Genomic DNA, 26811 nt, shown 5'->3' with positions numbered 1-26811 from the left:
CTAATATTTAGCAAAATGTTAAGGCAGGTGGATGAATAATTTATGGAACAGACCTGGGCTTAGGAATATCTGCTTAGACCAGGGGTTCCCAACCTGGGTCCAAGACCCCCTGCTTAATGGTATTGGTCCGTGGCATAAAAAGGGTCTGGAATCTCTGGCTTAGAAAGTAATAGTAGGGTGAGAAAGTATTTTACCTTGCAATATTGCTGTATAATACCGAAGTTTAACGTTCAAGAAACACCATCCATGCAACATGGGGGAAAAGGATGTAATGTTGAGACTTTATAAGGCACTGGTGAGGCCTCACTGGGACTATTGTGAACAGGCTTTGACCCCTTTTCTTAGAAAGGATGTGCTGAAACTGGAGAGGGCTCAAAGGAAGTTCACGAAAGTGAATTCAGGATTGAATGGCTTGTCATATGAAGTTGGCTCTGGGCCTGTATTCTCCAGAATTCAGAAGAATGAAGGGTGACCTCATTGAAACCTGTGGAATGGCGAAAGGCCTTGATAGAGTGGATGCGGAGGGGATATTTCCTATGGTAGGGGATTCTAAGACCCGAGGACACGGCCTCAGAATAGAAGGGTGTTCTTTTGTAATGGAGATGAGGAGGAATTTCTTAAGCCAGAGAGTGGTGAATCTGTGGAATTCATTGCCACTGTGGAGACCAAGTCTTTATATATATTTAAGGCAGAGTTTGATAGATTCTTGATTGGTCAGGGCATGAAGGAATATGGAGGGAAGAGAGGAGACTGGGGCTGAGAAGAAAGTTGGATCAGCCATGATGAAATGGTAGAGCAGACTCGATGGGCCAAATAGCCCAATTCTGCTCCTATATCTTATAGTCTTACTCTAAAATATTCAGAAACAACTGAAGAATTTCAATTTTATGTGAATGTGGAATGTAATTAGATGCCAGTTGCTACTCAGCTGAAAAGTAGAGTGCACCAGTCATGGAGTGTCAGCGAGCAGCTTGACCTTTCAATCCCACACACACCCTGGAAACCAACATGCCCAAAGAAATTTGGGATTAGTATGCAAATTTCAATTTATATATACTAATTGATAGAATCTAAATTGAAGGGCTTGGTTAAGTTTAAATATCAAATTATGAACATTTGGAATTTGGTAATCCAATAGAGGGATTCATGTAGTTTGCATGTTGTGTGATACGTAAAGAAAACGACCAGTCTTCAATGCAAGTCTGTTTACCTGAAAGTAATCAGTAATGAAAGGACCCAGCTCACTCTTCAGTAGCTGCCTGTGGAGAAAGATTCCAGTTACCACTCGGTTCAACATGCAGTGAGAGATTTAAAACATCCTGCCACTCAAAGCAACATACATCAAACTAGACGACACACACAAAATGCTGGAGGAACTCAGCAGGCCAGGCAGCATCTATGGAAAAGAGTCAACAGTCGATGACTTGGGCCGAGACCAGCCAAGATGCCCCTGGCTACCTGCTCTGAAATACAGTTTTATTCTAGGCATAAGTTTTATTCATGATATATAGTAAATCTCCTCCTTTACATTGTTTCATCAATTCAACATTCTCTGACAATGTGTCACTGCCACTAACGGTTTCATCCTTAAACATTCTATCAGTGAAGTGTAAAATTCCACAGCTTCCCTGGTGGGATCTGCCCCCGAATCTCTGGTTTGTTAGATTATTTTAATGTGATGACTGAACTGATCCCTGGTATATTTGAAAGAAGCAGGCAGGAACACCATAAACACGAGAAATTCTGCAGATGTCGGAAATCCAAAGTAACACACACAAAATGCTGGAGGAACTCAGCAGGCCAGGCAGCATCTATGGAAAAGAGGCAACAGTCGACGTTTTGGGCCAAGGCTCTTTTTCAGGACTGAAAAGGAAGGGGGGAGATCCCAGAATAAAAAGGTGTGGGAGGGGAAAGTAGATAGCTAGAAGGTAATAGGTGAAACCAGATGGGTGGGAAAGGTGAAAGGTTGGAGAGAAAGGAAGCTGAAAGGTGAGGAGAGTGGACCATAGGGAAAAGGGAAGGAGGAGGGGACCCAGGGAAGGTGATAGGCAAGTGAGAAGAGATAAGATACCAGACTGGGAATAGAAGAAGAGGGGACGAGAGGGAAAATTTTTTTACCGGAAGGAGAAGTCAATGTTCATGCCAACAGGTTGGAGGCTACCCAGACGGAATATAAGGTGTTGGTCCACCAGAAAAAAGAATGGCCCCATCGTGGTGCAAGAGGAAGCTATGGACTGACATGTCGGAATGGGAATTAAAATGAATGGCCACTGTGAAGTTCTGCTTTGGACGGGTTTCACAAGTGTAGAGGAGGCCGCATCTGGAGCATCAGACACAATAGCTGATCCCAGCAGCTTCGCGGGTGAAGTGCTGCCTCACCCAGGAGTACTGCTTGGGGCCATGAATGGAGGTGAGGGAGGAGGTGAATGGGCAAGTGTAGCACTTGGGCCGCTTGCAGGGATAAATGTCAACCAGGAGATTAGTGGGGAGTGGGCAATGCATAAGGGAATTCCTGCGGAAAGAAGGGGAGGGGTAAATGTGTTTGGTGGTAGAATCCCTTTGGAAATGGCGGAAGTTGCGGAGGATGCTGTGTTGGATGCGGAGGCTGATGGGGTGGTAAGTAAGGACAAGAGGAACTCTATCACTCCATCACTGCTAAGGTGACAGGAAGATGGTGTGAGTGCGGATGTTTGGAAAATGGTGGAGATGCAGGTGAGGGCAGCATCAATGGTGGGGGAAGGGGAACTCTGTTCTTTGAAGAAGGAGGACATCTCTGATGTCCTGGAAAGGAAAGCCCCCTCAGGGTGGAGGAACAACACCTTATATTCTGTCTTGGTAGCCCCCAACCTGATGGCATGAATATTGATTTCTCCTTCTGGTAAAACAATGTTTCCCTCCCCTCCCTTCTTTTATTCCCAGTGTAGCCTCTTACTTCTTCTCCACTACCTATCACTTCCCTCTGGGTCACCTCCTCCTTCGCTTTTTCCTATGGTCCACTCTCCTCTCCTATCAGATTCCTTCTTCTCCAGCCCTCTATCTTTCTTACCCGCCTGGCTTCACCTATCCCCTTCTAGCTATCCTCCTTCCACTCCCCTCACTTTCTTTATTCCGGCATTTTCCCCCCTTCCTTTCCAGTCCTGGAGAAGGGTGTCGATCTGAAACGTCGACTGTTTATTCGTTTCTGTAAATGCTGCCTGACTTGCTGAGTTCCTCCAGCGATTTATGCAGGCAAAAACACTGTTTCCTGCATTCCTTTCAAACAGACGGTAGCTTAGTTCACAAATCACATGAAGAAAGGGAGCTATTCCTTCGCCTTTGTTCCCCAGCTTGTGTGGGGAACATCCTTAAACATTCTGATTACTCTCCCCAAGAGCAGCTGGAGAATGGCATCATTAAGGATCTTTGAAAGTGAAACAAATCAAAGAAGAATAAAGAAATATCAGTGGTTGAAGATTTATGTGCAGACGAATGGGTAACTGGAAGTGAGGAGCTGGTTGGAATCTAAGACACTGTGAGTTGTGAACATGGTCTCTCTGGTGAAAAGCAGACAGTGCCTCTCAGTTCCAGCAACCTCGGTTCAAACCTAATCCCCTGGTGCTGACAGGGTGGAGTTTACACATTCTCTCTGTGACCAGGCTGATTCCTCCTGGCTCCTTTCCTTTCATCTAACACCCCAAAGATGTGCTAGTGGCTAACAGGCCGTTTGAACTGTAGGTAGTTGCAGGATAACCAGGATGGAGTTGATGAGCACATGAGAGAAGTCTGGTTACGGGGAAGTAGGTGGGGGAATGAGATGAATGTGATTGTTCTGACATCTAGCATAGACTCAATAGGCTAAATGGCCGCCTTCCCTATAATAAGGAAATATGAGAATGGATTTTTTTTGTTGACTTGTTCTTCTTTCTGTCTCTCTTGTCGCCAATCTACTGAATTTTTATAGTTGCAGAAACGTACAGCACAGAAACAGGCCTTTTAGTCCATCTAGACTGTGCCAAACCATTTAAACAGCCTAGTCCCATCGACCTGCACCCAGACCATAGCCCTCCATACCCCTCTCATCCATGTACCTATCCAAACTTCTCTTAAATGTTGAAATCGAAATCGCATCCACCAGTTGTGCTGGCGGCTCGTTCCACACTCTCACCACCCTCAGAGTGAAGACGTTTCCCCTCATGTTCCCCTTAAATATTTCTTCTTTCACCCTTAACTCATCACCTATCTCTTACCTCTCATAATTTTGTATGCTTCTATCAAATCTCCACTCAATCTTCTACATTTAAGGGAATAAAGTTCTGACCTATTAAATCTTTCCTTATAACTCAGGTCCTCCTTGTAAATTTTCTCTGTACTCTTTCAATCTTATTTACATCTTTCCTTTAGGTAGGTGACCAAAACTGCACACAATACACCAAATTAGGCCTCACCAATGTCTTAACAACTTCAAAATAACATTACATCTCCTGCACTCACATCTTTGACCTATGAAATCCAGTTTGCCAAAAGCTCTCTTTACAATCCTTTCTATGAATTATGGGCCTGTGTTCCCAGATCCCTTTGTTCTACCACACTCCTCAGTGCCCTGCTGTTCACTGTGTAAGACCTACCCTGGTTCATTCTCCCAAAGTGCAACACCTCACACTTGTCTGCATTAAATTCCATCTGCCATTTTTCAGCCCATTTTCCAGCTGGTCCAGATCCCGCTGCAAGCTTTGGTAGTCTTCCTTGCTGTCCACTACACCCCCAATCTTGGTGTCATCTGCAGATTTGCTGATTCAGTTTACCACATTATCATCCAGATCATTGATATAGATGACAAACAACACCTAACCCAGCACCAATACCTGCAGCACTCCACTAGACACAGGTCTCCAGTCAGACAGGCAACTATCTACTACCACTCTCTGGCTTCTCCCACAAAGTCAATGTCTAATCCAATTTACTGTCTCATCCTGAATGCCAAGTGACTGAACCTTCTTTACCAATCTCCCATGTGAGGCATTGTCAAATACCTTGCTGAAGTCCATGTAGACAACATCCCTGTCTTGCCTTCATCAACTTTCTTGGTAACTTCCACGAAAAACTCTATAAAATTGGCTAGACACAACTTACCACACACAAAGCCATGCTGATTATACCTAATTAGTCCCCGCGTATCCAAATACTTTTACATCTGGTCCCTTAGAATACCTTCCAATAACTTTCCCACTATTGATGTCAGGCTCACTGGCCTATAATTTCCTGGTTTATTATTAACCCTTTCTTAAACAATGGAACAACATTAGCTATCCGCCAATCCTCCAGTACCTCATCTGTCTCGAAGGATGATTTAAATATCTCTGCTAGGGCCCCTGAAATTTCTGCATTTGTCTCCCACAGGGTTCGAGGGTACAGTGTCAGGCCCTGGGGAATTGTCCACCCAAAATTGCCTCAAAACAGCAAACGCCTCCTCTTCTGTAATCTTTATAGTGTCCATGACCTCACTGCTGCTTTGCCTCACTTCTATAGACTCCTGAATAAATACAGATGCGAAAAATCCATTTAAGTTCTCCCCCATCTCTTTTGGCTCCACACATAGATTACCATTCTGATCTTCCAGAGAACCAATTTTGTCCCTGGCGATCCTTTTGCTCTTAACATGTATGAAGAAGTCTTTAGGATTCTCCTTCATCTTGTCTGCCAGAGCAACTTCATGCCTTCTTTTAGCCCTCCCGAATTTTTTCTTGTGTTCTCTTGCATTTCTTATACACTTGAAGTATCTCATTTGTTCCTACCTGCCTATACCTGTTTTGCAACTACTTTTTGTTCTTAACAAGAGCCTCAATATCTCTTGAAAACCGAGGTTCCCTAAACCTATTTTCTTTACCCTTTATTCTGTCAAGCACAAACAAGCTTTGTACTCTCAAAATTTCACTTTTGAAGGTCTCCGACTTACCAAGCACACCTTTACCAGAAAATGGCCTATCCCAATACACACTTGCCAGATCCTTTCAGGTACCATCAAGAATGGCCTTTCTTCAATTTAGAATCTCAACCAGAGGATCACGCCTATCCTTTTCCATAATTACCTTGAAACTAATAGCATTATGATCACTAGGTGCAAAGTGTTCCCCTGCAGAAACTTCCATCACCTGCCCTGTCTCATTCCCTAATTGGAGATCAAGTATTCCACATCCCTCAAGAGGAGCATTGAATCATCCTGCCTGGCATTTGCTACTGTTCCAACTGTGCAAATATAAAGGAGGAAACAATAAATAAACTGAAAAAAATCTACCTACAGCTTTTTGCCTTCTCTCACTCAAGCCTCAAAGAACTAAAGTCTCAAATCCCCACTCTAACCATGTCCACTCCAACAATGGCTGCTCTGTTTGGTCCTGCCTTATTTTTATTTGCCCTTGCTACTGAATCCTGTTCTCTGATTGACTGCTGTTCGAATGCTGGAAGTCCCTGGAAGCGTTGCTTTCTAATGCACATTTGCCAACCTGAATGAGTCACCTATTCTCTCACTCCCGAAATCTGAATGGCCGCTGTTCCATCTGTTACCTTTGGCATTTCCCTTTTTGCCTGCTTCTTTCACTCCTATTAGCCCCTTGTTTAAATCACCTCCCCCTTCACTCTCACTCCTGTCACACTCTTCCTTTTCTCGCATTCCACCTGCTGCTCCTGAGTCTCCATCACATGTCTCTCGGCTCAAGTGTGAGCTCTCAGCCTGATTGACTCTTAACCTTTGCCAGTCAGGGCTATCAATGCCGAACAACTATTGCTGACATTGGCAATAACATCCACATCTAGTAACAGAATAATAAAAAGTAACCAGTGGCTTGCGCTTAGATTTTCTATGTCATTAACGTTTTTTTATTCTATTTTCATTTCTGATGAATAAATAATACTAAACAAATACATCTTTTGTGAGTTGAAGGCACTGTTTCTGGCTGTGTGATGGACTCGATGATCTTGAGTAATTTAATTGCTTTAATTTTGAATATGTAAGCTAAGCTCACTGAGTAAATGCATTGAGCAGGAAATTCGACATAGTGTGCTAAGTGTGTCAGCACTCAGCTGTGTGTACTAGATGTACCATTTTGAAGATGTTACATATGGATAAATATACCCATGGTACAGAGGGGGACAAATCAGCCCAGGCTTCACATTTAGTTGCTGCTGTTGGTTACCAAGCAGAACCTAATATGAACTTTGGGCGATGCATGGGTTAACACGGTGTTCTAAGAAGAGGGCAGGCCACAGCAGATCTGGCCGTGTGCAATGAGCCAGATTTAGTTAATCATCTAACAGTAAGGGAACATTTGCCCAACAGTGATCATAATAGGTTCGATTTCAACTTTAGGTTTCAAATGGAAAAACTGACATAGTTACTAAGACTTATAGAATTTGGTGAAGCTGGCTTTCAGCTTTGTTTGAGTCAGAGTCTGACAGTGACAAACTGGTCTCTGTAATTTGTATTAATTGCAGGAACATGTGAGATGTGTGTAATGGAATGTAGCTTCGAATAAGCCCACTGAGGGACAAATAAATAACAAAGGTCGGCAAAAGAGGTGAGAGGTAACGTAAAACCAAAGGAGAAATGTACGAAAAGACATAAAGCAGATCTGACAGGTTAAGGGTATACAAAGGAGCACAACAAGGAACTGACATTGATAGCTGAAAATACGGATTAAGGAAAATGTGTGGAGAATAACACAAAAATAATCATGGTAGAACTGACAGTTCCTTGGGAAGGCTGGATTGAGGAGGCGTTTGTGCATAAGAAAGCCAGATACCAGGAGCTGATCGAGCAGTACCAGAGACGGGTGCAGGGAATGATGTGAGCCTAGAGAGGTGGGGTGGTCGCTGTGCAGGACCATCTCTCTCCTCCCCATTACAGCAGCTGTGAACAAAAGAGCCGTCAGGACTGTCACAGAGGCTGCTGAGTGAGCCTCCAGATGGATGTGGATCGAGAGGTGTGACCCATGGATCGATGGTGCTGGGACACAAGCCGGGGCCTGGCTGGGTCGTCTGGGCGAGGGTGTCTGCGGTTGGAAGACCCGAAACACCCGGTGACCCCAGGTGACATCACTGATGACGTGTCCCGGCGCATCCTGGGGTGTATCTCTGCACCATGACAGCAGTACAAAAAGGGCTTTTTATTTACTAATTTCAGGAACGTGGGCAACCCTGGCAAGGTGAGCACTGCCTGCTCACTCCCATTTGCCTTCAAAAAGGTAGCGACGAGCCAGTGGCATGAACTCTGGCGAAGGTACTCCCACTGTGCTGTCGGGCAGGGGGCTCCCGGGTTTAGAGCCAATGACACTGAGTGAACTGTGAGATACTTCCAAGTCAGGCTGGTGTGTGGTTTGGAGGGTGAACCTGCAGGTGGTGGCATTCTGCAGTCAAAAGGCTCGAGTGTTGCAGAGAGAAAGAACATTTAGTGTGGCTGTCAGGCTGCATTTTCCTGCACAGTGCAGAGGTTTTTTAAGAGTTGTTGACGTTATAAGGTAATTATGGCTTCTGGATGGTGGAAAGAACTTTAAGAGAGAGGAGCTGAGTCACTTGCTGCAGGATAGTTAACTTCTGACTTGCTGTTGTAACCACACTTTTTGTGTAGCTGGTCCGGGTTAATTTCTGGTCAATGGTTATTGGGAGGGTCTTGGTGATCATAATATTCTTTAATTCCAAGGTGGGTGATCAGTCTGCCTCTGGTTGGAGATCACCTGGAACTTGTGTGTCACAAATATTACTTGCCACATGCCTTACTGCTCCAAATATTGTCTACATCTTTGCTGCCTGCAGGCAAGGGCTGCTTCATTTGTTGAGGAGCTGTGAAACAAATCAGACATACTGTATCTCTCTGATGACATCAGTCACTGAAAGCAAGCATGCAAGTACAGCAGGCAGTGAAGAAAGCTAATGGCATGCTGGCCTTCATAACAAGGGGAATTGAGTATAACAGCAAAGAGGTCCTTCTGCAGCTGTACAGGGCCCTGGTGAGACCACAGCTTGGAGTACTGTGTGTAGTTTTGGTCTCCAAATTTAAGGAAGGACATTCTTGCTATTGAGGGAGTGCAGCGTAGGTTCACAAGGTTAATTCCTGGGATGGCGGGACTGTCATACGTTGAAAGATTGGAGCGACTGGGCTTGTATACACTGGAATTTAGAAGGCTGAGAGGGGATCTTATTGAAACATATAAGATTATTAAGGGATTGGACACGCTGGAGGCAGGAAGCATGTTCTCGCTGATGGGTGAGTCCAGAACAAGAGGCCATAGTTTAAGAATAAGGAGTAGGCCATTTAGAACGGAGTTGAGGAAAAACTTTTTCACCCAGAGAGTGGTGGATATATGGAATGCTCTGCCCCAGAAGGCTGTGAAGGCCAAGTCTCTGGATGCTTTCAAGAAAGAGATGGATAGAGCTCTTAAAGATAGCGGAATCAAAGGTTATGGGGATAAGGCAGGAACTGGATACTGATTGTGGATGATCAGCCATGATCACAGTGAATGGCGATGCTGGCTCGAAGGACCGAATGGCCTACTCCTGCACCTATTGTCTATTGACACCTCATTTCTATTTCTGACATCATGCTAAGATTCAACTGTTTGGTTTATGTCTAGTGATCCCGAGGAAACCCAGAGTGAGCACATACTGTAAGAGCAGACTATTAGCAAATGCCACACAGTGGCATTATTGGCAACCCAGAGCTTTATAGGAAACAGACGCTTTGCCTGTGTTCTTCTAAACAAGCCTTTCCAATCTAAGAACTATTTATGTATTTTTTTTTATTTTTGAAAATCGTAAATGGAACTCTATTATTTCAGAGAAGTAAGACAGAAAAAAATAAGTTGCAGACATATTAGGCTGAAGTCAGTTGTAGGAGGTTACTGGATTCTGGATTAGGGATAAAGTCAATGATAACTTGAAGAAATTTGAACAAATTAGCTGGCGTTTACACGTTTTGTAATGGATTTGTAGTTGTAGTGCCTGGCAGCTGGAAAAAGTACCTAAGGTCGTGGATGGGAAAGCCAATGTTAAATGTTCACGTGAATTACCAGGAGCTCTGTTAGTTCTTTGTCTCAATGACCTGCTAACTTTCTCTTGTCAGGTAATACTTCTACTGACTGTGAATTCACTCTGTTGTCAAACAGCACATTTTAGGTCTTAAGGTCATAGCACACTACAGTACAGAAATAGGCCCTTCATCCCATCTAGTCCATGCTGACCCTTGTTCTCCCTAGTCCCACCTACCTGCATCCAGACTATAGCCCTACATCCATGTACCTATCCAAACTGCTTTTAAATGTTGCAATTGAACCCTCATCCACCACTTCTGCTGGCACTTCGGTCCACACTCACATCATCTTCTAAGTGAAGAAGGTCCCTCTTAGGTTCCCCTTAAATATTTCATCTTTCACCCTAGCCTATGACCTCTAGGTCATAATGAGATGTTGTGCAAATAGTTTCTGCTCAGCTTCCCTTGTTATTTTGCCTTTGATAAAAACAAATTCTCTCCATCTATCCTTCCAAATCCATCTGAAATATTTGAATGTCTCCGGTAAATGCCACCGCTCACCTCACTATATTCCTGGCATAATTCCAATATGTCCTCACTCACTGGATACCCCCATCAATCCGCGCATCATCAGAACGGCACGGTAGTGCAGTGGTTAGCACAACACTTTACAGTTCCAGCAATGCAGGTTCAATTCCCACTACTGTCTGTAAGGAGTTTGTACATTCTCCCCGTGACCGCATGGGTTTCCTCCGGGTGCTTCGGTTTCCTCCCACAGTCCAAAGATGTATTGACTGGTAGATTCATTGGTCATTGTAAGTTGTCCCATGATTATGTTCGGGTTAAATTAGGGGATCGCTGGGCAGCACGGCTTAAAAGGCCAGAAGGGCCTCTTCCACACTGTATGACAATTAATTTTTAAAAATTTAAAAAGAATTAACTAGTGCCGGCCTCTTACTAAAATCAAGGGTACACCATTTATCTGAGTTTTTAATTGACATAGATGGCATCTCCCCTGCAATTATTTTTCCCTCTGACTTCATCTTCACATCATCTTCAAAAGCACGTATTGATAATGCCTATCCATCTTCTTACCCTGACTTTCATGCTCAACGTGATCTGCGTGGGCCTCATCCACTGCAGCTCTCTCACTGTTCCAAACTGTGAGTTTATGATAGAGAAGGACATGGCATCATTACAGATGACTGGGCTGCTGGTTTATCCTTAACACCCATTCAGTTCACTAATGACTTCTGGAGACGAAAGCCCCCCCATCTCAAATGTCCAAAACTGGCTTGGGTGGCTTAACTGCCTTCTGAAAAATCATGACTTCACCTTCACAAAAAGATGAAAGAGTTGAAACACTCTGAAAGAGTTCCAAACTTTCACGTTAACCTAGCCCAATCTTTCAGGGAAATTCCTCATTACACACCTTACAGATAAATATTTCAACACCTACCTCATTACCACTTTGCCTCAACGTGAACCACCTCACCTAGTTCGCCCTCATTTCTGCAGCAAATAAGTGAGGAGGTCCAGCACCACCACCATTACAACACATCAGGCAGGCAAGCTCACTGCAAGGAAGCTTATGTCACACATTCTTGAACAGGATATGTTCTAGCATTATTTTTCACTCCCTGGAGCTTTGAGAAGGCACTAGCAAAAGCTACTCTTGACACAAATGAATACTTGTCATGATTTTTCAGAAGGCAGTTAAGCCACCCAAGCCAATTTTGGACATTTGAGATGGGCGGGCTTTCGTCTCCAGAAGTCATTAGTGAACTGAATGGGTGTTAAGGATAAACCAGAAACCCAGTCATCTGTAAGGACGCCATGATCTATCATAAATAGTCAACACCAGCTTCTTGTTCTTTCATAATTAGTAGCCTTAGTTCATGCTGCCCACTTCAAGGAAAAACTAAATTAAAAATAAGTGGTTCTAATTTTCCGATCACTGCCTACTTAGTAATGGTGAGTTCTTTCTGCACAGTCCCGAAACCTGTGGGGAACTAATTTTATCTCATTTTGGACTAGCTTGAAGACTGGCTTCTGCAAGTTAACACCAATCATATGTTTCAATGTATAGCTTACGCTTGCTTCACCTTGTAGCGAATACTTACCGTATGTTTTCATTCAGATAGTATAATTCATTATCTTGCAAGCTTCCTCCCTGGAACACTTTTATCACTGCTTTATGTACACTGGGAGAAGAACAAAAAAAAGAACATTGTTATGAAAAGGAAAACAAAAACAATGGATGAACTGACACAGAATGTTAAAGCTTCACCATTGTTTCTCAAGCCTATCTAGACTTGTGGTACCCTGTCCCCAAGCTGTAGCAAAAACGTCCATTTCCCTCATCCTTGGACAAACTACCACTGAAAGGTTATCTGTTGTAGATTTAATATTTAAGTAATATTTGAGTAATATTATAAATATATTACTTTATTAAGCATTCATTGTTATTGGCAAGTATGAAGGTGCTTTAGGTGGGTGTTTGCAAGTATGAAGACGTTTTAGGGGGTGTTGGGCTAAAAAAGGTTGGGAAACACTGACATAATTTATTACTGGCTATATGTAAAAGTATGTGAATGGTATACGTCACCATGCCACCTTGTCATAAGTACGTGCCTCACAAAAGGAAAACGAAAACACTTTATTCCCGGCTCCGTGTTTTTCTTTCAATTAGTTTTATGTTTTGGATTTACAAAACATAACGGTGGTGATGAGGAAGTTTTAAACAAACCTACCCGTTGAAGTGTAGCGAAACATTTGAGTTTTTAAAAAAGTGCAGCAAGATGGTCGAGTTAAAAACAAAATGCAATTTGTATGTCTTTGGGAAAAGAGAGAGAGATGGTCGTGTTATAAAACAGTTGGAAACCGGACAAAATTTTATAGGTTCATAAACAGTGAGTACCAGGTAATAATAAATAAATAAGAGTAGAAATGGATGCCTACATCAGAAAGATATTTGCGTTTGATTGCACAAAACATAACTGGGTGATGTATAAAGAAGAAATTGCACAATATTTTAATGCAAATGAAATAGCCAATGAGAAATGAGTGCCAGGTGGAAAGACATACAGTTTGCTTAGAAGTTTAACTGCTCCAACCAAACCAGCTGAAATCAGTTGTGCTAATATCGTGAAAAAATGCAGGAACATTTAGAATAAAAAAACATTGTTGATTGCAGAACACTTTAGGTTCTTTAAGTGGAATCAAAAGGAAGAGAAGTCAATTTCAGCGTATATGACTGAATTGAAGACATCAGTCCGAGTATTGCCAGTTCAATGATGGGATTAATGATGCACTGAGAGTTTGTTTAGTTTGTGGAATCTTATGACAAAGCATTCAAAAACAGCTTTTAAGTGAAGCACAACGCAAATTTAAAAGAGCAGTTCAAATCATTGTATCAATGGAAGCAGCAGACAGAGACAGAATTGAGTTGCAGTCAAGAATGAAAGTAAGCGTGAACAAAATTGCAATGTCTAAACAGAAGCCAGCCGGGCTGAACAAATTGTGTCACTGTTCTGGCAGGGGCTCACATACACCAGACCAATGTAGGTTTAAAGGCAAAACTTGCAGAAAATGCAACAAAATCGGACACATGAAAAGAGCATGTTGGGAAGACAAAAATAAATAGGGGAAACAAAAGACAAAAAAAGTCAAGGTGTAGTCTCAAAAAATCTGCATGTTGTTGATGAAAAATTTGATAACGATAAGAGTGACACAGGACTGAGTAGACTTGAGTTTTACAATGTGAAAACTAATAAGAGACAAGCAATATTACTTACACCAGAAGTGAATGGCAAATTAATTAAAACGGAATTGGACAATGGCTCGGCTGTTTCAGACATTCCACAAAATGAGTTTGAATGGCATTTCAAAGATACTGAACTGAAGCCTGCAGATATCTAACTAAGAACTTACAGTGGAGAAAAGATCATTCCTGTGGGAATGACATTTGTAACAGTGAAATTCAACAACCAACAAGCCATATTGGGCTTGTATGTGATAGAACAGGAGGTTCAACATTGTGGGGCTGTGGTTGGCTGAGACAACTACAACTTGATTGGAGATCCATCCATCATTTGCATGCCACACCCCCTACAAAAGAGTCAATTGAAATTGAATTAAGAAAGGGGCATTGTGCATTAAACAAAACATTGAAAATGATAGGGAAACACCAGACAGGATTGTGTGAGGAATGTCAGGAAGAGGAGTCAGTAGAACATGTAGTTCTGAGTTGCAGGAAGTATGGGATACAGAGAGAGATGATGAGAAATAAATTAAGGGAGTTGAGGATGCAGGAATTCACATTAAAAGGGTTGCTGGGCATGGGTGAGAGAGCACAAGTCCGGGTATTTTTAGCGTTTTTAAGGGGTACAGGGTTTTTTTATAGAATATGACGAATAAACAGGAATAGGATACTAGGATGGTCAAAGATGGGAGGGTGAAGTGTAGGTTTGTATATATGTGTGTGTGTGTGTGTGTGTGTGTGTGTGTGTGTGTGTGTGTGTGTGCGCGCGCGATTGGGTGAAGGGATTTAGAACGTATGTCTAGTGCACATTCTGGAGCAGAGGGTGGCGGTAATGCACCATTAAGCTGGATGCCAACCGCCGTAAAACAAGATACAGACAGACAGAATTAAGAAAGGTAGTGGGTGATTCCACAGCAGTGATCAAGGATAGAATTTGAAAACTCAAACATATCAGGGGTAAAATAGTGTTAAATGAAATTGCCACATCCAAGTTTTACAAAGCCCATCCAGTTCTTATCCCATCTGTAATAAAGTAGTCAGTGAGCTAGATCACATAGAGGCTGAAGTATGATTGGAGCCTATGAGCAATGCTAGAGGTCTCAGTAACCAAGAAGAATGGGTCAGTCAGGATCTGTGGTGATTTTAAGGTCACCATCAACCCAGTAAAATAGATCAATACCCTCTGCCCAGGATAGAGAATATTTGCAAACTTTTCTGGAGGAAAACACTTCAACAAAGTGGACAAAGCTGAAGCCTACCATCAGATGGAGATGGAAGAAGAATCCAAAGTATTTCTCACCATAAACACTCACAAAGGGTTTTATCACTACAATAGGCTTATTTTGGGGGTAGCATCTGAATCTGCACCCTGGCAGAGAACTATGGACCAGGTACTGCAAGGGTGCCCAGGTACTCAGTGTTACCTGGATGACATCATTGTTACTGGTGGGGATGACAAGGAACACCTCCAAAATCTCAAGACATTGTTAAAAAGATTGGATGATTATGGGATCAGATATGACACAAGTGTGAATTCTTTAAACCAAGTATTGCTTCATGTGGTCACACCATTAACTCAAAAGCATTACAGTGTGCTGAGAAAATTCAAGCAGTGTTAAATGTCCCAAGGCCAAAGGACATGTTGCTGTTGTGGTCCTTTTTAGGAATTGTCAATTACTATAACAGGCTCCTGCCAAACCTAGCTACTGTGTCCACCCCTTGAACTCATTACTACAGGTCGGCAAGAAATGGCAATGGACAAAGCAGTGTGAGGTGGCTTTCCCAAAGACAATGGAAATGGTAACGTCAGACATTATGATCCACACCATCCAGTGAAGCTTGCCTGTGACACCTCTCCTTATGATATCGGTGTAGTCATGTCACGTGTTATGAGTGACGGAAGTGAACACCCCATAGACTTTGCAACACATTCACTTACCAATGCTGAGAAAAATTACACACAGATTGGGGAGAGGCCTTGAGTCTGGTTTGGGGTGTAAAATGTTTCAGCCAGTATTGGTATGGGAGAGAGTTTACCCCTGTTACTGATCATCAACCTTTCAATCTACAGAAGGTTGTTCCACTAACAGCAGCAGCACAAATGCAGAGAAGGGCCCTCTTTCTTGGAGGACACAATTACAAGATCAAATTCAAGATGACAGCTAATCCTGGAAATGCTGATGGATTGTCCTGTCTCAGTACTGTTTCATTGGCTTTGTATCTGTACTCGACACAATGATGATAAAATCTAATCTAATCTGTTCACCCTTGGAAAAGGAAATAGCTGGAAAATTTAAGAGGACACTCCCTTTGACGTACATTCCCAAATGCAAATCCAAAGTCTCCCCGTTAGAGCAGAGATGATCCAAAGAGAAATGACAAAAGACCCCATGCTGTCTCAGGTCTACATGGCAACCCAAAATGGCTGGAATGTGCAGCAGAAATTCTAGTTCCCCCATTTTTCCCAGTGGTGGAATGAACTTGCTCTTAATGGAGGTTGCCTTATGTGACACCATCCAAACTGAGAGCTAAAGTGTTATCCCACAAGAGTAAGTGGTCCTCCACAGCAAATAAATCTTTAGGCCTGAATGAGACAACTTAAAAATTTCTATACTGTGAATGTCTATATAGTAGTTGCATTATATAGAATACTGAGTAGAGAGCAATACATTACATATTTAAGTTAAGATACATTCTATATTAAATTGGAGTTTATTTCAGTAATATTATAAATATTTTGTATGAATAAGCATTCTTTGTTTAATTAAGTAATTAATTATGGGTTACTTGTAGAAGTAAGTGAATGGCATAAGTCATCATGCCACAATGCGTACCTCACTGAAGTAAAACGAAAACATGTTATCCCTGGCACCATGTTTTTCTTTCAATTAGTTTTATATTTTGGAGTTACAAAACACGACATTTTCAACCTGAAATGGCAACTCTGTTTGTCTCTCTACAGATGCTGTCTGATTTGCAGAGTGTTTGGCAGCATTCTGCTCTTTTTATATTTTCCACTGCTTGTTATAAAATTGCAGTGCTTTTTCCAGAACTGCTGATGCACAGCTGGCAAGCTATTGCAGAGTTTGTAATGGTCAGGTCAAGTCAAGTTCATTGTCATGTTCATAAGAACGGTGAGTACATACAATGAAAAGCTTGCGTAGATAGATTGTCAGATACCTTATTGATCCCAAAGGAAATCACAGTGTCACTGTAGCATCACAAGTGCACAGATATAAATATTAGAAGGGAAGTAGAAAGAATAAAAAAATAAGTTACTACAAACAGTCCAACAGGAGTGGCGTCATCACTTCCAGGGCAATAGGTTGACTCATAACATAACACCCAATCCAGTATAGCTGATCCCCTAGTAGACTCAATGACAAATCCCTCTAAAAGGCCATCTCTTAGGCATTCAACAAACTCACTCTCTTGAGATCCATTACCGACCTGATTTTCCCTATCGACCTGCATGTTAAAATCTCTCAAGACTATCGTAACATCGCCCTTTTGACTTGCCTTTTCTGTTTCCTGTGGTTTAATTGACCACTTCAGCGGGCACTTGGGGGTAATCTACCCCAGTGTAGAAACAGTCACCAAGACAGTGGGCTTCCTTTCCTAAAGGAGATAAGTCATTGTACAGCATCTCTGGTCCAGGAACTGTCAGGGACATGGTTTGGGATAGTCTCAGCCCCAGATAGATCATAAAATTACAGCACACTGGATGATATACAGCAAAGAAACAGGTGCTTCAGCCCACCGAGTCTATGCTGGCCCACTTACGCTAATAAAACATTAATTCCTATTTATTCTCCTCATACTCTCATAAGCTCACTGGCACACTAAGGCAGGGCTGGCAAATTTATGGCATGTGTGCCCAACGTGGCTTGTACAAAACTTTTGTTGGCACATGGCATGCAGAATACAGTATATTGCTCCTCAATTCTTTAAATATGAATAGTTTTGAGCAGGTTTTCTAAAATGCTATATTTATTTCAATCAGTCTCTTATACTTTTGTAATGCGCTGTAAGGATTCACTGCTAATGTAATGGCTTCTCTGTAATGTTCACTGCTGAGGTAACGGTTTCTCTGTAGCAGCAATGTTTGATTTATGGCTGGAGAGAACAGGACTGTGGTTATGCATATTAGCCAATCAGAGATTGCTGCTCTGTCTTGTGTATCTGGAAGGAGATTTTTCGCGGTCTTTGGTTGAGGAAAGATGAAGAGGGAAGACGTGTGGAGAGAGGTGGTAGACCACCAAACGGAGTGGACTGGGATCTGAGGGCCCGAAGGTTGGGGATGCTCGGAGGGGATCGATGGTGGAAGAATGGCGAATGAGTGAGCTCCAACGTGAGCTTTTCACTTTTCCTTGAAATAGGCCCTTTTTAATTTTCACTACTAACCCTATATTCAGATTAAGATCCATAAACTTCAATCATTTAATTGCATATGGTGTACTGTCTGACATTTTGCGTTGTGGGTTTGTAACTGGGCGGTACATTACGCAGCATCCACACAAAGGTGATTTCACAGTTTGGCGGGGCCAGAGGCGGTTTTCCCCTCGATGAACACGAGCAGGCGAGCCTGAGGATTACACTTTTCCTCATAAAGCAATCAATACACATAAATAAGCAGCAGGATTCCTCCATTTTCTTTAAAAACATCCGTAATTATTGTTACTAATTCATTAATTAATGATCAAAGTTACTATGGCATGCAAGATATTTTTTCAGAAGATTTGGGCTCACACTCTCAAAACATTTTGCCACCCCTGCACGAAAGGATTTAGTGCAGCCAAGTAACCTACCGACCTGCTCATTCTTCTTCATTCTTTTCTCATGCCAGATCAGTTAGTGCGCATGCGCCGGTCGTGCATGCAGCCTGGTACAGCCGTTCCGATCTATTCTTACTTTCTTCTTCTTACTTTTTAATTTACGTTATTTTTTGTATTTTTTTTCTCACGATAACACGTCGAAGCTGCACCCTCTCTAACATGCTGATAGAGAGAGTTTTATTTGGGTTTTCTTTAGCGTTGGAAATGGTTACATCCCGACACGCGGGACAGAAGCAAGGTCGCATTGTGTATTCCACAGACCAGCAAATGCCGGACAGTTTAGCGAGCAGAGTGGCGGACACCCCTGCTGAAATCTGGAGGAAATCACACAGAGGGGGATCACAAAGCCGAGGAAAGAGGACCGGGTCGAGACAACAGAGACTTATGGAGAAGAGGAGTTCGGTGGGTAATACCGTTCTGGCTGACCGGAAGTGCACTGAGAGCGGTAAGCGTAAAGGAGTTGGGTGCTTACTGATCTGGTTAACAACAGATGGTGCAATCTGGGGCATATTACGATCGAGGAACGTGTTTGCAGACTGGATATTGAACTTTTTACTGTTGGACTTCAGCCACATTCCACCGTGATACAACACCTGGCGGCACGGGAGGTCGTTCCTGCCTGTGGCCATCGAACGTGCAGCTCCTCCCGTGGAGGGTCAGACACCCTGAGCCAATAGACTGGTCCTGGACTTATTTTCCATCTGGCATAGTTTGCATTTTGTTGTTTGACTGTTGGGGGTTTTTGTATTGCTATATTTACGCTCTATTCTTGGTTGGTGCGGCTGTAACGAAACCCAATTTCCCTTGGGATTAATAAAGTATATCTATCTATCTATCTATCTATCAGATGCTAAGGTAGTCAGAACATAAGAAATAGGAGCGGGAGTCGGCCATCTGGCCCGTTGAACCTGCTCCGCCATTCAGTAAGATCAGGGCTGATCTGACCCTGGACTCATCTCCACCTACCTGCCTTTTCCCCATAACCCTTAATTCCCCGACTATGCAAAAAAGGTTTAACCCAGAGAGCAAGGAGAACACTTCTAGAGGCTAATAAGAGTCATCGTGCTGGCCTAGCTTGGCACTAAGTGGTAGGATGTGGGTTCTCGATAGAGATTTGCCCTCAGTGTCAGAGAGAATGTGGTGGAGGAGGGGAAACTGAGGACCGAGTCAGTCCGGCTGGGTTTCTTTGTCCTCTTACACTGCCATTAACAGAGGTTAGTGAAGGCTGCCTGGATCAACTCATCGACTGGAACACTCTATTCAGAAACGGGAAGTCCACAGTGGGTAAGAATAGAGTAAATTATGGAGGAGGATGAGCTAAAAAAAACACTGATATTGAAATGTCTATTTTGCAGTGCGCTGGGGAGGTGTAGAGGCAACCTTCCACTACATCAGAATGTGCTGCACAACGAGATAGGAGTGTTCTGGGGATCTCCAAATTCTTGCCCGTGTTATTTCTCTCCTGAGCACTTTAAGGGGGAGGTACATAGGGAGCCGTGTCTTATTGCGAAGATGAGTTATATCCAATCTGCAAACAAATGTCAATAGATTCTTCAGTAGGAAAGGCCTTGTTCATTTTTAGAACGAGTCAGAAGTCTGTGGGTTAAAAATCACATCCTACATCTTATTCATATAATCTCAGCATGAAACCTGAGCACTACATGAAGGAGGTGCTGTACTCTGAGAGACAATGCCCTTTAGTTAACATCTTCTTGTTAAATTGGGTCAGATGGCCCTTGGTGGCCTTATTTGAGCAGCGAGCTCTTCCAGGGTCGTGACTAATAAAATACTTTCAATCATAATGCTTCAGTGATCCTGCCTTGCATGAAATGGACGCTGACGTGAATCATTGTGAACTGCATCCAGATATCTCTGAGAGAGGATACCACGCAAACAGAAGCGCTTCATTATTACGTCCAATCCTGACTCTCTTCTTGTCCTCCCACTTCCTGTCGCATGCAGCTCTACGAGGATTGGGAACTTGAGCTCCTCCTTTAACCCCTCTCAAAATGGGATTGCACTGAATGTGTTGGCACTCCCCAAAAACTGGAAAATGGGTTGAGCACTGTGCTCAGGACCTAATTAACTTCCCTGCCCAATCTCAGCAACATTGCTTACCACCTCAATTTCTCAGAAACCATAATGCAAGTTTCGTTTTGTGTAAATGCACAGAGGTTCACATAATTTACTGCTACATCAAAGAGGTCTCGTCCTGTGACCTAATGCAGGGTTTTTCAGTCACAAAGGACATGAATTCTACGCTTCACCTTAGTTTCCTCTATATAGATGCAAGTTCTCTTTCTCTGATGGAGGAGGATCGGCTTTGTGCTCATGGATATCAGCATCTGGGAATATTGACGCCACCATTCAATGTACCCAATGCTTGTGTCAAAGACTATGTCTACCCATGGATAATCCTTTTGCCCTTCAAGTCAGAGAGACATAGAGCAGGGGTCCCCAACCTTTTTTGCACCACAGACCAGTTCAATATTGACAATATTCTTGCGGACCGGCCGACGGGGGAGCGGGGGGGTGGTGTTCAAGTAGTGTTGCCAACTTTCTCACCCAAATAAGGGACCAAAGTTGTAGACAAATACGGGACACTTGTGTTTACCCCGAAAAAGACTACTATGACCATGAAGCCTTGTGTGGGCACCTGTGTGCGCATGTGTGACGTGAGCATACGTGTACGTGCCAATTTTTTTTCTACAAATCGGTTTTGGCTTAATCTTCCCGATTCTATTAAATGAAACTACACTGTACATACATTATTTCTACTTTATATAGGCTGAGTATTTATCATATCATTCCTGCTTTTACTATATGTTAGTGTTATTTTAGGTTTTATGTGTTATTTGGTATGATTTGGTAGGTTATTTCAAGTACAACTGTGCGTGACAGGGAATGAGGAGAGGTGCAGCTGACTCATATTGTTTCATATCGCCAAATCATATCGTTTCCTCGCTGCTTGGTAGCATGTGCTTTGCGGCCCGGTGGTTGTGGACCACTGTCATAGATATATACAGCAGAGAAACTGATTACTTGATCCACCAAATCTGCACCCATCACTAATCACCAGTCCAATGCTAATCCCAGGTTTATTCCCACATTCTCACCACCTCCCCTCCGGTTCTACCAAGGGGCAACTTACAGTGGTTGATTAGTATAAGAACTCACACGTCTTTGTGGTAGGAAACACACAGGGAAAACGTGCAAACCCCACACAGACAGCACCCAAGGTCAAATATGGACCTGGGACTGTGGGGCTGTGCCACTGTTTTGCCCCTTCAATGAGCAGGATATCTCCAACTCCCATGGCAATTACCCACATGAATATCAGTCGAACATTAACGCCTGGAATTATGGAAAGTCTGATGATAGAATGTCATTCAGAATAGGAAACAGGATGATATCATTTCACTTAAGAGTTTAACAACCAGTAGTCAGTATTTCATCCCTATAGGTTAGGTTGAAAATTGAAATTCAGATCTGCAGGGCAAATTTATTATCCCAGCAAGTCCATTCCTGAGCCGTGTTCCATTTTCATTTGTTTAAAGAAGACGAAAGTGCCCCTACCTGTTCCAGGCCTTGTTGGAGCCAAGCAACGCCGCCTGCCTGGCTGCATGGAACTGAGGTAAGTCACTGAGCACTGGAGAACTCAGAAAGCGAGGCCTAGGCTTGCGGAAGGAGCCCATCCTCAGCGACTCACTCTTCACCTCGTCCTGAGGCTGGGGAGTTCTTGAGGTGGAATATCACCTCCAGGGCTTTAATTGAAGTTATAGCATCCGTATTAATGCAGCCTCTAGCTCCTTCCAGTGAGCAAATCAGCACGAAAAGGAATCTGTAGCAAAATGAGAGAAAGTTTAATTAAACACATGCTTTCTTTACTGATGGTAGTGCCTTTATTTCAATGCGGATGTGTTCTGCCCGTCCAGAAAGGAGAAGGACCACACACAATGCATGGACCCACTGTGGACATTGGCTCATCATGGAGTGCACCATCTCAGCCAAGTGAAGTGTTCCAGATACTGGACACTGAAGACTCCAGACGAACAGGGGGCTGCAGAGCCGCAGCAGTGCTGAGTGGTCTTTTTCATGAGATGTCAGACCCAGGTCCTAAATGTCCATCGAGCGGATGTATTAAGGTCCCATCAGATTACTTTAATGAAGTGTGGACGTATTTCTCTCCAACGTTCTAGCTAGTATTTATCCCTTAACCAGCATCAAACAAAAAGATAACCTGGCGATTTATTTCATGTTTATCTTGCAGCTTGCTGTGTGCACATTACCAAGTTTCCTATATGACAACAACAAACACTAACATATTTATATACCACTATTAACCTAGTAAGATTTTCCAGGAGTGGCTTGGATCTGCTCCAATTTACCCACCGTCACAACAACAGGTGCCATTTCATCTGCTCTTCACTCAGCCCTGGGATGCCTGGGCAATGAAGATGCAAACATCAAGATGCTCTTCGCTGATTACAGCTCAGCGTTCAACACTGTCACACCCTCAAAACTAATCAGTAGGCTTCAAGACCGAGGCCTTGATATCTCCCTGTGCAACTGGATCCTCAATTCCCTCACTTGCAGACCCCGGTCAGTACAAATTGGCAACTGCATCTCCTCTACAATCACCATCAGTATAGGTGCACCGCAAGTTTATCTGCTTAGCCCCCTGCTTTACGCACTTTATACTCATGACTGTGAGGCTGAATATATCTCCAATGTCATATTTAAGTTTGCTGACGACACCACTGTCGTGGACTGAATCAAATGTGGTGATAAACCGGCATATAGGAAGGAGGTTGAAAATCTGGTTGAATGGTGCCATGATAACACCTTCTCACTCAATGTCAATAAAACCAAAGAGTTGATTATCGGCTACGGGAGGAGGAAGCTGGAGGCTCACGAGCCAATCCTCATTAGGGGATAAAAAGTGGAGAGGATCAGTGACTTTAAGTTCCTTGGCGTAAACATATCAGGGGATTTGTCCTGGGACCAGGCCATAAGTGCCATCACAAATAAGGCATGACAGTGCCTCCACTTTCTTAGAAGTTTGGCATAGATTCAGCATATCTCCTAATACTTCGACAAACTTCTGTAGATGCACAGTGGAGAATTTCCAAACTGGTTGCATACAGCATGGTATGGAAACAGCAGTGGTCAGGAACAGGAAAAGCCCTTTCTACCACTCAGAACATTTGAAAGGAGTACTGCCACAAGAAAGCAGGATCCATCATCAAGTACCCCCACCATCCAGGCCATGCTCTCTTCTCGCTACTACCATCATGTAGGAAGAACAAGAACCTTAAATCTCACATCACCAGGTTTAGGAACAGTTATTACCTTACAGCCATCAAGAACCTGAACCAGTTCAATGGCTCAATGTTTCAATTTGATATTAGAAAATGTATACAGCATACAACCTCAAATTCTTACTCTCTATAGACATCCACAAAACAGAAGAAATACTCCAAAGCATGAATGTCAGAAAATATTAGAACCCCAAAGCCCCCCTCCGCTCTCCCACACAGAAGCAGCAGCAAAAGCATTAACCCTTCACTCTCCCCCCTACTGTCCATCCCAACACTTCGCCATCTCAGATAGTGTCTCTCTCTCTCTCTCGCTCTCTCAGAGAGAGAGGTATCGCTCCTGCAACCCAAGAAGCAAGACAGACAGCTCACTGTTTCCATGTGACAATCTGCACAGCCGCTTGTCCAGGGCTGATAATTTCACTAACCACAACTCCGAAATGATTCCACAATCTGCAGACACACTTTGAAGGACTCTGCGTCTCATGTTCTCAGTATTATTTATTTATTTACTTTGAATTTGCACAGTTTCTCTTCCTTTGCATATTGATTGTTAGTCAGTTTTTATCTATGTACAGTTTTTCATAAATGTTATTGTATTTCTTTATTTTCCTTTCTCAGGGTAGTTTTATGCTCTGTGTGGGTGGTGTAATGGTATCTGCACCCAGACTTCAGAACATCCCGTGTTCAAATCCGGCTGGCTCCTTGCACGCTTTTCATCCAAGCTGGGTTGAGCATTGAGCTGGCAACACAGCCTTGTAAAACAGACAAACGCCAAAAGAATGGCAAGGTTGCCGCCTGATGTGCCAAAAAAGGCACAGGGAGGAACTTCACCTTTACTTTTATATGGTACTTTGATAATAAATTTACTTTGAACTTTAATCCTAAATAGAGGACGTAGGGGAAGGATGTCGAGAGAGAGTTAGGACATGAGCAGTAGAGATTTGGAGTATCTCAAGTTGAAAGAGAGTAGAAGCTAGTATGGTGCTGTAATGATACACTCTAGAAATAACAGATGTCTACAAGGGTTTTAAAAGCAAGTGAACTTGAGGCGAGAGCAATGCCCATTGATATTATGAGGGGTACAATAGTGATTACATTTCAAAAGTATTTCAGTGACTTTGAGGTGTTTTGGGAGTGAAGGGTAGTTCTTAAATGCTATTTTTTCTGACTTCTTTCCTGTGCTCTTAAACCAGGCTTCACCAGATTTGGCTGGCTTTCACCTCCTTAGGTGTAGATCCGCAGGGAAAAAGATAGTGCGCTCCACTTCCAAACCTTGGAAGCATTGTTTCCAAAGAACATCTCCACTGTCAGTGATCTTGTCAGTAATACAATGTAATATTGCCGAGTGCAATAGTGATCAAAAGGTTCTGGGTCTAATATTCATTCTGCGTTAAGTTACTTGATCATACCCGAGGCCACAGCTGGATGGTAGGGCTGACCTCTGCAGTGGATAAAACTGCTGCCTGAAACAAGATGTGATATGCGTTCAGTGAAAGCTTATTGGGTTCAGGGGAAATTCCAACCGTGGTTGAATAACCTGTTGGCACCTAACGCCTAGGCTTGCATCTGATAAATGTTCTTTTCGGCATGGTCTCCTACAATATGCAAATAACTGCACTTTGAGAAGTAGCTCAGTGCCTGTAACTTATTTTGGAACGTGAGAAAGCTCTATTATAAATGCAAGTTCTTTATCCTCAGAGAAGGGCAGGAAGAGAACCGAAAATAAAATGCTCTGGGTGCTTGAACATGCAATGTTCAGTTTTGATATTTCCATAGTGTTGCATCTCGCCATTCAACGTGCATTAAGCCTTTGGGCCAGCTTTATTATTCTTGGTCTGTGATCAGCACATCCAAACAAAGGTACACAAATTAACCCATGACAGAGCCCAAGCCAATACCTTTTCACTGTCAAAGAAACGGACTATGCAGCCTGAAAGGCTTTGTATTTTGCCGCTGATGCTGTCATTTCTTACAGTACGGGGCACCACAAGGATAATTAAGTAGAAATGAGAATAAACAACAGCACTGCATGTGCTGCCAAGACAAAGGATAGCATTTGACTGTCAAATGCTCCTGAAATGAGTTCACCTGGGGGGGGGGGAGGATGTGGTGTGACGGTGTGGGGAAGAAATGGTGGGGAATGGGGCGAAGGTCACTGAAATCACAAACCAATTAAAATTAGGGGTACATGTGTAGAGACAAATCTAGATAGAAAAACAGGAAACTCTGTAAGGATGTAATTGGTCTCTGCTGAAGTCACTTTCAATAAACTTGAAGATGTCAAGAGCTGATTCTGACTAGGAATTGACTTATTACACCAGCTGATCCCAGACTGATACAGATGGGGTTAAATGCCATTTGCAAACATCGCAGGAAGATGCTGTGCATTTCGACTCAATGGTTAAGAAGGTATATGGTGCATTGGTCTTCATCAGTCATGGGATTGAGTTTAAGAGCCGAGAGGTAATGTTGCAGCTATATAGGACTCTAGTCAGACCCCACTTGGAATACTGTACTCAGTTCTGGTCACGTCATTACAGGAAGGATGTGGAAACTATAGAAAGGATGCAGAGGAGATTTAGAAACATAGAAACATGGAAAACCTACAGCACAATACAGGCCTTTCGGCCCACAATGCTGTGCCGAACACATACTTACCTTAGAAATTACCTAGGGTAACCCACAGCCCTCTATTTTTCTGAGCTCCATGTACCTATCCAGGAGTCTCTTAAAAGACCCTATTGTATCCGCCTCCACCACTGTTGCCGGCAGTCCATTCCACACACTCACCACTCTCTATGTTAAAAACTTACCCCTGACATCTCCTCTGTACCTACTTCCAAACACCTTAAAACTGCCCTTTCATGCCAGCCATTTCAGCCCTGGGAAAAATCC

The 26811-nt window shown here is 43.0% G+C and overlaps 1 protein-coding gene across 2 annotated transcripts in view; it reads right to left on the bottom strand.

Moving 5' to 3' along the window:
- The window catches only part of LOC134353802 (proline-rich protein 5-like), a 137963-nt gene that overhangs the window by 57787 nt on the left and 53365 nt on the right, over positions 1–26811 (bottom strand). For both annotated transcript variants that reach the window (XM_063062207.1, XM_063062208.1), the window contains exons 3-5: positions 22172–22436; positions 12121–12201; positions 1211–1259 (exon numbers count right to left, since the gene is read on the bottom strand). In XM_063062207.1, the coding sequence (XP_062918277.1) occupies positions 1211–1259; positions 12121–12201; positions 22172–22290 (249 nt within the window). In that variant the 5' untranslated portion in view covers positions 22291–22436. The remainder of the gene's footprint in view (positions 1–1210; positions 1260–12120; positions 12202–22171; positions 22437–26811) is intronic.

Source organism: Mobula hypostoma, chromosome 11, assembly GCF_963921235.1.
Source record: "Mobula hypostoma chromosome 11, sMobHyp1.1, whole genome shotgun sequence".
Taxonomy (NCBI): Eukaryota; Metazoa; Chordata; class Chondrichthyes; order Myliobatiformes; family Myliobatidae; genus Mobula; species Mobula hypostoma.
The sequence above is the reverse complement of the archived record's forward strand: the minus strand, read 5'-3'. Positions and strand labels throughout refer to the sequence as shown.